Raw genomic sequence first — 11,950 nt, forward strand, 5'->3', positions numbered from 1 at the left:
GGACAGCCAGCCTAGCCTTGCCAAGTGAATTTCCCTGCGGCGCATGTGTATATGTATGGTTATCTTCAGATGCAGAAACTGCCTGCTCTTCTAGTGGAGGCAGAATTTACTGCCTGTAACTGGATATAAACCCGCTACACCAAGTGATATGCGTGAGAAATGTGCAGATCTTCAAAGTGGAGTGTGCAAAGTGTTGCTGGTAATCCTTCCTTGGCATCCCTTTAATAAAATTATCATGCCAGATTCCATGTAGTAAACAATATATATTTTTTTTAGCAAAAGTAACGTCAGAAAAGATTCAGACATGCCTGGCTTTACAGTTTGGGAGACAGGGAAGGCATCAGTGCATGTTTCTGCTCCAGTCTAAATTGCTGCTTTGTTCTTGCTGACTTTTTGTCTTCAGTCTCTCAGCTCTCTGGTGAGAAATCCCTGCTGTTTGGCACAAGAAGTGCTTGCCATAGATGAGAAACGCCAGGGCAGCTTTCACAGTAGGATGACAGTACTTGTTCCTCTTCTAGCCAGATTTCAGGGCCGTAGTGCTTTGGGGTCTGAGCTGAAGGAGCTTTGGCATGGTCCAGGTGTCCAGTGGATACCCCCCCTGGAAAGGTGCAAGGGTTCAGCTCACACAACAGGGATGCAGTAAGGGATTTATCAATATGCTGGTGGTCTGAGTTGATTGCGTGTGTTTTAGTGCTGGCTGTAAGTCTGAAATTGTTGGGACAATGTGAGAAAAAAGGTTGAAACCTTGAATTAAATATATTTTCAGTCTTTCTGGTCTTTTTATTTTATAATGTCATCTTCAAAGTATTGTTTTTTGTTAAGAACAGGCACAGGATTAATCGTGCTGTAAAGATTTTAGGGAGTTTCTCATGATGTTTCAATGGTATCTATGAGTAATTTTCTGAGTAGTGGCTCAGAAAGCACTGGGGCCTTTCCCATACCTAGAGAAATTTAAAAATCTCTCTCGTATAATTCCAATGCAGTTACATTAACCGAGGACACAGAGACTGCCCCCTACTCCCTCTTCCCCTGAGCCTCTACGCATTCCAATGACAGTCAGTGGGTGATGGGGCAGGAGGCCAACTCCAAAGCCCGCCTGGTTTCTGTGCGTTTTGGGGAACAGGGCAACTGTCCCCAGAGCAATGCAGAGAGCGGCTGGGCACTGGTACCTCAGCAGGGACTCCCTGGGTTGTTTGTTCCAGGGTGATTATCTCACCTCTGAATTTTGAAGCTCCTAGGAGTTTTCCCTAAAAAGAAAAACATTTTAATATCTTCTTGCAATGGTTTGCCATCATCAAAGGAGATGTGTTGCTCAGTTGTATAACTTTATGTCCTTTCGCAATGTTTTCTCTGAGGAGTCATTTCTGCTTTCACCTGTGGTTGCTTTACCGTTAGAGGTGGCTGACATTTTCTTACGTGTGCCAGAGCACGCTTTTGGCTTTCAGGCATCAGATCTTTTTCTTTGAGGTTTTTTTTACCCCCTCAAATGTGTGGTGAGAGTGCAGAGGGCTTTTTTTTCAATTTTGCAATAGAGCTGGTGTAGTTGAGAAACAGACTGAACATCTTACATGATAATGGAGCTACTGTGTCCTAGCACAGTTTCTTCTAAGAGATATCCTATCCTCCTGCCCACGATTTCACCAAGACTTTGGTGTGACCTGGGGTGTCTGCTAGTTGATCACAGTCTGAGTTTATCTGACTTGGAGGATGTGCAGGCATCTAAGCGACTCTTTCATGCAGCCCCAGTTCAAGAGCAGATTGGAAATACTGACGCTTCTCTGTCAGTCTCAGTGCTGCATCCAGCTTTAACAGCAGCCAGCAGAAATGAGACAGATGGCAGAAATTAAGTAGAGCTCTCTGAGGCTTGACCTAGTCTGCTGCGCATGGTAGGACACCATATTGCCTGCCAGCAGAGTATCCACGGAGGGCTCCAAAAACGCATGTGCTGGCTGGGGACTGGTGGATCTCATGTACTGCTGAACTGTGGGCAGCAGGGACTTTTGAATGGTATGGGGGAGCCAAGGTCTCTGGGCTCTGTCTGCAGGGTGCGCACATACCAGAGCAGGTTCTTCAATCTGAACCTACTCGCAGCTTTATGTGGGGGAAATGAAAACTGGGGGAAGGACTGCAGCTTGAGCCAGAGCCTCCCAGGACTGAGGAGGAGCTTGTTTCGATCCTTAGCAGCTAGACGGATGGTGTTCCTGGCCTGCTGTCCCACCGGTGTGTCAGGAGGTTACATCCAGTAATTCCGGAAACTGAAATCCTTTTGTATTTAATCTGCTGTTAGTAATCACATGTCCAAATGTCTCTTACAGCTGTGGTGCTCTAAGGAGGACTGATTTTTGTAATGACAGAGGCCCAGGGCTGTTAGCATGGAAGGGACACAGAAGCAGCTGCCAGACTGCAGTGATTCTCACCCATCTGTTGTGCACATACCACAGGAAACCCCATGGTGCTTAGATAAGTGAGGTCCACACTGCCTCCCTGGCAATGCAGGGTCCTGGTCATGGATCCCTATAGAGCCCTAGGATCTGGACATCGCCCTGTACCATTATATGTATTGAGAGCAATCTCTTGTCTTTGAACATGGGTTTGTGACCCCATTGTCCTTTTAATAAACAATGGAAAACCAACTTCAAAAGAGAAAGTTGGGTCCAGCTTCCCAGCAAGCAAATGATGCCTCTCCCAGCATCCTCCTTGAGCCGTTGCAAGTCCCTGGTAAACCCCTCTCTGTAGGAACTTCAAAAGGAGAGAGCTGTCATTTGAGAAAACGATGGACAAAAGCACTAGCATCCTGGGAGTGCAGCCTGAGGGTATGCCTATTATCAGCTGCTAAGCAAACTGTGTTTATTTTAGCACAAAGGCACTAGTGACTAAACTTGAAATATTCTGAAATTGGTGCTGAAATGACCTTGAGGTCATCGTGAAGGTCCCACAGCTAAACAGATTAGACAGATGTGTTAGGGATGAACAGTACATAAAAGCTCAGACAGGAGAGGAACAAGAAATCTTGTAACAATGAGTGAAGACAGTAGTGTTGAAATGCTGAAGAATTTTAGTTGCCTGAATTTTCAGGTGAGAGTTTAGATAAATTCAGGGTGAAGTGAAAGTGAAATACGGTTAGGACCCAGCAGTTTAAGACATGTAGTAGAGCAATTGTGCCTGAAAGCGGCAAGCCACGCATTAATATTCCTGGGTTTATCAAAAATATAATCTCTGTAGTCATCATGATGCATATTTAAAGTGATGCCTATTTAAAGTAGGCAATGTTCAATACATGATTCCTCATCTGCCACTGAAGTTCTCAATCCTTCCTTTCAGTGAAAGTATGGTAGCATCTCTGTGCTCAAGCAAAACCCACGCCAGCCTCTGCAGGCACACAGTCAGAAGTATCACATTTGAGAGTCACTTGTTTAATTGAAGGCGCTGTCCCGTGGCAGGGAGTGCCGGGACAGAAGCCGCTGCCGCCCTGCTCTGCACTGTGGGGCAGTCAGTCCCAGCGCTGTTTGTTTGCTGGTGTGGCAGCAGCCAGAGCGTGCATTTCCTAGCTCCACCGGGATGGTCCCCAGTGCAGCCTGGGGAAATGAGCTTTTCCTGCATCTTGCTTTCCCATGCGTATGATGAGGAGATGCTTCCTCACCTCAAAGGGATGTTTGGAGAAGTCCATCCCAATGTGGGCAGGGAGAGGCTGAGAGCAGCAGAGGGAGAAACTGTCTCAGTTTGCATGCACCACTCCTGCAGCGGCTGCAGAGGCACCTGATTACTTGTGGTTTTGGCAAATTTCCTTTTACACTTCTGCCAGGGCCTTAAAGAGAATCGTGGAGAGGAGCAAAAAATAGCCAAAATTACCACCTTTTCCCTAAAGAAAGTAGTTAAATCATCCCCCCCTTCCCTCAAAGTGCTCTTGGTGTCAGCACCTCTTCTTCATGGGCCCACATATCACCAACAGCCAACTTATAAATCCTTTATAAAGTGGTTTATTCCTCTGATGAATGACCTTGCTGCAGAAACCCAGACACAGTGCGCTGGCTGTGGCACCTTCTCTGAAGGTCTGTTGCCATCAATCTTGACCTGCTAATGTCATAGGGTTAAAAATACACCAGGTGCAGAATGGTTGGTAAGTGTTTTTTTTGTCACCATGGAAGAATGACGTGGTGGCAGTGATCCAAACCTCATCGTTTCTGCTGGAACGGCTGTGTTGCTCATGCACCGGCCAGAGCCTTTGTCCAAAGAAGTGTCTCCTCATTGCATGGCTCCACGCAGATGTTTTTCCTCATCACTGCCAGCTTGTCTTCAAGGAGAGACACTGCATACAGGTGGAAAGTTGCTTGGGCCTTTTGCACTAAACGAGCCCACACTACCATGTAATTTAAAATCAAAGTTAAATGGGTTTTGTTTTGTTTTTCATTTTTAGGAGTGCCAAATCCCAATGCTCTATTTGAATCAGCGGGAGATTTTTGGGGGTACTTCTTGCTGCATTGGGCTTCTTGTTAACTTGTTTAGGACCGCTGTTGACAAAGGTGCTGCAAATCCCAGGTATCCCCATGCCTTGTCTTCCCCTCCTCAGAAACTGGGACTCTGCAACTTCTGGCAAGCATGCTGGGCTTAACTTGGATGGGCAGCCACACAGGAGGGGTTATCATACAAATATGCACTCTGAGTTATGGGCCACAAAGCTAATGTGTCCAAGATTAGATACTTTTTATTTTGGGCTCTGGGTTCTGTTTTGGTGTTGTCAACCTTGGCAAAGCATCAGGGTGAGTGAGAGAAATCATAGCGGGATGCCTGCAGGTTTGTCGGGTTTTCTTCCCTGTCCTGTCTGATGTCTGCACTGGTGCAATGATGGGCTGGTGCCCTGGGTCATCTCTGACCGCCAGGTAACGCAGTTGTCCACAGCAGGGATTCAAGGAGAATGGGGATGACCAGTGTGCCAGGGCGGTGTGGTTCTGGCTCCTACGCCACCCACTAAACACATGGGTGAGCAGCGCCTGCAGCTTAGCCACGGAGCTGTTGCATGTGCAAACCGGGCTTGTTCCTGAGAAACACGCTGCCGTGTCCTTCACCTGCCTTGATGGCTGAAACCTGGGCAGGGCACTAAGGGCTACTGCTGAAATGTTGGTATGGCTGAATTCACTGTCAAAATTTTAGAACTTTACTGGAGCATCTCCATTTCCCGAGGAGCAGCTGGAGTTGTTTCCCAGCCTGAGAGTGCCCTCTGGTGTACTCAGGAAACAGTAAAGATTGTAGTTTATTGAAGTGGTTTTACTTGACTTGCTCCTTTTCCTAAGGCTTTGCAGCCAGCATGGTTATTTGTCGAAGGCTGCCAAGTAGGTACATGTCATCAAGCACCAAGATGTGACCTCCAGACCAGTCCTGTGTGTCGTCCGCATTTATACACCCAGCAGCTGGCAATCACTTTTTTTAAGGATACTTGCCACGTGCAGCATTTCAAGCAGGAGGCTTCTGGGCCCTGGTGTCTCAGTTCCCATTTCCTTCCAGCGATGCCTGGCAGGTCCCTGAAACCAGCCTGCAGCAGGTCCTGCTCTGGCTGTGCCTGGACAGTGCTGCTCCCCCTGCCCCGGGTGCTGCCTCCAGACACACGCTTGGGGCTCATTGACCAAGCAGCACAAGCAGAGCTGCTCCAGTGCTGCGCTGCATTTCAAACCCCTGGCTGAATAGGGAGAGCAGGCTGCAAAAAGGTAAAAGCAGCATTTTATTATAAACAAACAAAACCTATCCCTTTTCTCTGGGGTGAAGGCAGGGCATTTAGAAGAAGTGGTGGCAGCATGAGCATGCATTGCCATAGTTACGTGGAACTGAAAACAGACGGCGAATGTGAGGCATAAACACAAAAGCTGTAGTAAATATAAATCTTACCCATATGTAGAGTCCTATCTTGGAAAAACTTTGTCATCTTGTCTCTGTTACAACATTCTAGTTTGAAAAAATAATTCTTTTTTAAACGGTTTCAAACTTTCGTTGGCAGCTGCAGTAACAGATGTGCTGGTAGGGAGCAGACAAGTGTGTTGAGCACTCTGGTGTTGCACTCTGCTGCGGGCAGAGCGGGTGGTCGGGTATTGCAGCAGCTTATCTGGCAGCTGCTGGTTGAAGGCATCTTCTAGCAGAACAGCGTGGATGTGACATTTTGAGGAACGATGTCAAGTATGGATCACTCTGCATGTCCTTTCTTTTTTCCTCCTTGCTCCTCTCCTGGGATGTTTTCCAGTGTGAGTCAGAGTACCCTCACATGCTATTGCCAGGTTATTTCATGTAATCTGCCAGGACGTGGTTCTGGCTTGCAAAGCTACCTCCTCCTGCCCAGAGGTGGGTCTGTTGTCTGGATCCAGCAATTGGTGTTCATCAATGACCACCAGTGGAATTGGAGCTGGGGTCAGTCGGGCTGGAGACTGGGAAGACTAGTGCTGGAGTTGGGTGCTCTTTTCCAGCTGTGCAGTGGCCATGCTCAGATGTCCTTGTTGTTCGTTTCTCAGTTTTTGCTCGCATTTTCTCCCCACTCTCTGCTGACCTTTCTCTTCTCCCTGTGTTTTTTCCTCAGGTCGAAAGCTGAGAGGAAAAGCCTTTTATTTTGTCAATGGCAAGGTCTTCTGTGAAGAAGATTTCCTGGTAAGCTGACCCCCGTGCTGTCATGTCTTAGCCTCCCTGGCAGAGACACAGCCTTTCTGCCTGTCACCTTTGCCTGCATTTCACACAGCTGTAGCCCAGCATTCCTGCGTGGCCCTTCTGCTCCACCATTTACCTGGGACCAGCTCCAGCCATGGTGGCTGCCCACATGTGGTGCTGGAAGTAGCCAAGTGAGACGCCATGGTTTTGTGGCCCAGAGCCCCTAGCTGAAGCCATAATCTCTGGCAATGGCTCCTTCAAAGTATGTCTCTGTGATCATGCTTGGAGGCAGGAGCAAGATGAATGGCTACAGAAGAATGAATGATTGAATTTTCCTTTCCAATAACCTGGGTTTGCTTGGGCATCTTAATGGCTATCTTCCTGTTGCCCTCAATGGATATTGTGTGAACATACCTGAGCACGAAACAACCCCAGGTCCTCTCCTTGTCTGGTGGAGATAGAAAGCCATGTACCCTTCTGCCCCTGAGTTCTGATAGATTAAGCCTTCACTGAGACTTGAAAAAGTCATATTTTCCTACTTATTGGGGAAGTCTAGTGATTTCTGTCAGATAGAAGCAAGTTAATCTTCTTTGCTGTCATCTACACAGGCTGAAAATTGAAAGAGTGGTTAAATGCGTCTAAAATATTTCATTTTTCCAGTTTGCATTTCCACCATTCAGTCAGGACTGAATGTGTCTCAGACAGACGATGTGTTGTGCCTGAGATGCATCTCATGGGCATGACAGGCAGTTCCTTACTGGTATATCTCAGCAATAGCAACAAAAAACTTGCTCTGGGCCAGACTTGGTTGCTGTACTAACAGGGAGCTGGAACAATACCACTGACCTGAGAGAAGCTTTAGTAGACCTATAATGATGTAACCAGAGGAAGATTTTGGCTTTCCAAGCCTATATATACAGATATTGTGATATGAATATGTGATAATCTACAAATCAGAAACTTGTATTTCACATGGTCAAATAAGCATGTAAATTGTATTAATAAATGCCTTATTTGCATGTGAATTTATGGTATTTACTTATATACTTAATTAAACTTAAATTCAGGACTTGGAAGTTACAGGAACTCTTACTCCTTCTCAACACTGGAAGTCTGGTGTCTTCATAGAATATCCTCTGGGGACCCATCCACAGCTTGGTATACTGAAAAAAGCATGGGAAAGTTTAGCTTGTGTAAGGAGTACAGAAGAAGATCACACAAATAACACCCCACAATATGCTGTTGTTTGTGCTCGACTAGCCCTGTGAAATTTTAAGCCAATTCTTTTTTGTCCTTGCAGTATTCTGGTTTCCAGCAGTCAGCTGACAGGTGTTTCATTTGTGGTCATTTGATAATGGACATGGTAAGTGATAATTGCTTTAGGAGAAAAAAATCCCACAGCTTTATAGAAGAATACATCAAAAGCCAGATATATTCATATCCAGTACTGTCTGATATCATCTGGTTGTCTGCATAGTGTGAGATTGGTAGCAGAAAGAAAACCCACTAAGCCCTTTGTTGATTTTTGCAAGGAAGTGAAGCTGGCACCCTGCTGTGTGTGGTACCGAGACTTTGCTCTGCCCGTTTTCCGTGCACACTGACAAGCAGAGCCTTCAGCTCTTTCATCCCCTTGCAGGCTTCCTTGGGCAGACTATTCGCGATCCTGTCAATGCTTCCTGCTCAGAAGGGCCGTGGCTCTGCAGTGCTCCCTTGCTGGGGCATCAGTGCGGCTCTGCTGAGCCTGTCTGTCCTGTAGTTAAGCTGTGGCTTCCCGTGTACCTTCAGGAGGAAGCTATCGTCCTATTGTCATTTTATTTGGGTACTGATACTCTGGGGAACAGGTTTGACCCAGAGTATGTGACACAAACCTCAGTTCAGATCTGCCCAAGTCCTTGCAAACTCTTCAGTAGATGTGTGGATGTCCTGCTGAAGCAAGCAGTTCTCATTAGCCTACATGAGGTACCATCCATTCAAGATGTGCATGGGATGGGTCACAGCTCAGGGGGTCAGCTGGCCTTTAGCCAGCACTGGCCAGCATTCAGTTGTGGGTGATTCAGAGAGACAAATTCATGGTCGTATAGCTGGTGGTGTAAAACTACAGCTGAGGCAAACAAATTAGGAATTTCTGGGTGGTCAGTTGACAGTACACCTCCCAAGACTTTCTAATGCTTATCATTAATTATCTTTGCTTGCATGCTTACACTGGAAAGCATTAAAATTGGAAAAGCTATTTTATACTCAGAAGTCTGATCACATGGCTGGTGGACCATGGTATTCCAGGTAGTAATTGCTGCCCCAGAGCCAGCAGGTGAATTGCAGCTGTTCAACACAGTCTCCGTAGTTTGTATTAATTAGAAAGCCAGGCTAGTGAGAACAAAGAGATTAGATATCAAAGGAATTATGAAAACCTAGCAATAATATTTGTTTCAACCTCTCATGGAGGATATAAAGATGTATTTCCTTTTGTTGGCCTGGTACATCTTGCCTTGTCATCCTGCCAAGTATTCTCTACCTTGTTGGCTTCAGAAATTATTTTCTTTCCTTTAAATTCTGTCACTTATACCCTTTGTAATGCTAAATACCTTGACTGAGATTCTAAATTGTTTTCTTACCTACACTAATAATTCATTTATCTGAAACCAGGTGATATATATTGATTCCAGCTGCCCTGTCCATCCCTGTTAACTCATTTTTCAGATGAGTTGCCTGAAAAAAGACACAGCCCCGCTGATGAATATGCAGCATTGTCTGGCGTAAAGCTGTGTGTTTATTATTTTCAACTTTATTGTCTGTTCACATGCATTTTTCCCATGTCTTGGTTTGTTGCAGATCCTGCAGGCTCTAGGGAAATCATACCATCCAGGCTGCTTCCGATGCGTGGTCTGCAACGAGTGTCTGGACGGTGTGCCATTCACTGTAGACTCTGAAAACAAAATCTACTGTGTCAGAGATTACCACAAGTAAGGACAAAATACACAGCAGAGGTGCTCCAATCAACAAGCTTCTAATTTAGCTTTTCAGCTAGTTAGGAAGTACAGAGTAGTAAAATAGGGACAAGGTTAGAAGCTAGAAGTTTGAGGGTGTGGCTAGACCTTAGAGACCCAGTGTCTCTCCTCTTGTCCTGCCATTGACTCCTGTGTAACTCTGAAGAGGTCACTTAACCCCTGGGCCTCAGCTGCCCCTTCTGCAAAGCAGAGATAGTGAGAAATCGTGCTCATCAAGCGTTTAGTGATGTAAGAAATTAGTCCTCTCTAAAGTAAGACTGTGAATGCCTGTGGAAGTCAATGCGAGTTACTTTTTAAGTAGTTGAAGGGCTGTGTTTGACTTTTAAAGGTCCTGCTCAGGTTTTCCTCATTCTCTCTTCCAAATCTCTCAGTAGCAGCCAAGAATTTTACAGTGGGCTTTGGGTTTTTACTGGCACTAAGTATAAAGGCGTAAGGTCTCTTTTTGCCTGATAGAGCAAGGTGTGCCAAGCATTACTTATAATCAATGCTAAAATGAATTTATGATCTTGGAATTCAAAGCTTTCCTATGGATGTTATTTACAGCTGCAGCTTTTCATCTTATTGCCGAGAACACACAGGCCTCTCTTTTTGTGTTGATCTATAACTTGCCTTCAATTTCTTGTTGCTCTTCCAGAGTTTTAGCTCCAAAGTGCGCAGCATGTGGACTTCCCATTCTTCCCTCTGAGGTGAGAGCCTTTTATTCCGTATCCCCTCAGGGGAGGGAGCATCCTGTCTCAGGTCTTGCTCTCTTTCACACTTGACCCTGTGTCAAGACGAATGTCCTTGCAGATGAGGAGAGATGTTCACTTCCTCCGGGGTGCAACCTTTTGACCTAAGCTCATGTGCTGTTCCTGAGATGTGACCCTTCTTTTGCTTGATAATGGGCCAGGCTGCCATTTGCATCTCTTGCAGGATTATGCTGCTGCTAGTTTTATGTTTGGAGTACCTTTCCTTCATGTCAGTAAATGCTGGTGGCACTCATAAATGACCTCTGTGTGACCCCTCTGGGACTAAATCGTTTTAATACTTGGAAGAGATTAATCTTGGGCAAAACCAATTTAAAATGCTGAGAGATGTGATAAATTGAAATTACCAAATCATTAATGCGTGATTTGAGATAGATGTGACTGTTAAACAGAGAGAATTTTACATTTCTGGTGTTATATTTTAGAGGATATCTGCAGTAAGTCGATGATGAAGCTTTACTGTAAAAATAACTGCAGGTGGCAGGATTTATTTGTAGTGTCCAACCAGCAGCCCAAATGTATTTCCTCAACATTCACATTGTTGCAGGAAGCAATCTACAGAAGTGCGTGTGTCTGATCCCACTGTAATCCTTTGTAAATTGTCTTTTGCTTGAATGCTTACAGGGGTCTGATGAGACCATTCGGGTTGTGTCCATGGACAAGGATTACCATGTCGAATGTTATCACTGTGAGGTAGGTCAGCAGCTTTCTCAGGGAGTGGGCACTTAATAATGATAACTACTATTATTTTTAAGATGGAAATAAATCTCCTCCCTTCCAATGACAGTAGATGAGCAATTCAAACCTTGCATTGCATGACCCTTTCTATCAGTGGCTGAGGAATTTTCAGTTTGAGGACAGAAGTTTCTGCAGCAGTGTCTCAGCTCTAATTTAATTTCCTATCCATAAAATTACGGGCAAAGAGTTAATTATCACTTTTAAACTTGGCAGTTTATTTGTTAATGAAGGAAAGGTGGTGACTTGGTAAGGTTTATTGCTGCCTTTCAGAAGCCTTGAGCTCCAGATCGCATCAGTGTATCTGATTTCCAAGTCAGATTGTTCAAAAATGCTAAGGTGATGACTGATCCTGTGTGGTGTAAGTTACCTTCACTCTCATGGGAAATGAATGTGTCATTGGGGCTGGAGAAGGGATATGACTGCACAAAAAATATCCCAGGAGATGCCAGCTCTTAAACACTGATTGGTCCCAGTGCAGGTCTTCCCAGAGAGCCTTCATACTTCTGCGCTGTTAATTAAAATAAATAGATGTCTTCTCTCACTGTACTGATAATGCAGTGAAAAGAGGCCCTGACTCAGCAGGCTGATTTAACATCAGTACAACTGCAATTAACGTCATGTGAAGAGGTGAATCCTATCTGAGAGTGCAAGGAGACGTGATACGAGCATGTTTAAAATACATAGGGTTGCACCTCACCTCAAGATAAAGTTTATGCTTGAGACAAATTTGTACAAGGCTGCCTCTCAAAATGCCTATGTTTGGTGCTTTCCTTCTCATGGCACATATTGGACTTACTAAGAAGGAGCTGTTGGCTGGGTGTCTTCCATCCTGGTCACAAA

The 11,950-nt window shown here is 45.3% G+C and overlaps 1 protein-coding gene across 2 annotated transcripts in view; it reads left to right on the forward strand.

Annotated features, from left to right (window-relative positions):
• LIMD1 (LIM domain containing 1) overlaps positions 1-11,950 on the forward strand; it is a 34,752-nt gene that overhangs the window by 16,575 nt on the left and 6,227 nt on the right. For both annotated transcript variants that reach the window (XM_074900699.1, XM_074900700.1), the window contains 5 exons: positions 6,557-6,624; positions 7,922-7,984; positions 9,451-9,581; positions 10,261-10,312; positions 10,997-11,065. In XM_074900699.1, coding sequence (XP_074756800.1) covers positions 6,557-6,624; positions 7,922-7,984; positions 9,451-9,581; positions 10,261-10,312; positions 10,997-11,065 — 383 coding nt within the window. The remainder of the gene's footprint in view (positions 1-6,556; positions 6,625-7,921; positions 7,985-9,450; positions 9,582-10,260; positions 10,313-10,996; positions 11,066-11,950) is intronic.

Source organism: Athene noctua, chromosome 2 (assembly GCF_965140245.1).
Source record: "Athene noctua chromosome 2, bAthNoc1.hap1.1, whole genome shotgun sequence".
In the NCBI taxonomy this organism is placed as follows: Eukaryota; Metazoa; Chordata; class Aves; order Strigiformes; family Strigidae; genus Athene; species Athene noctua.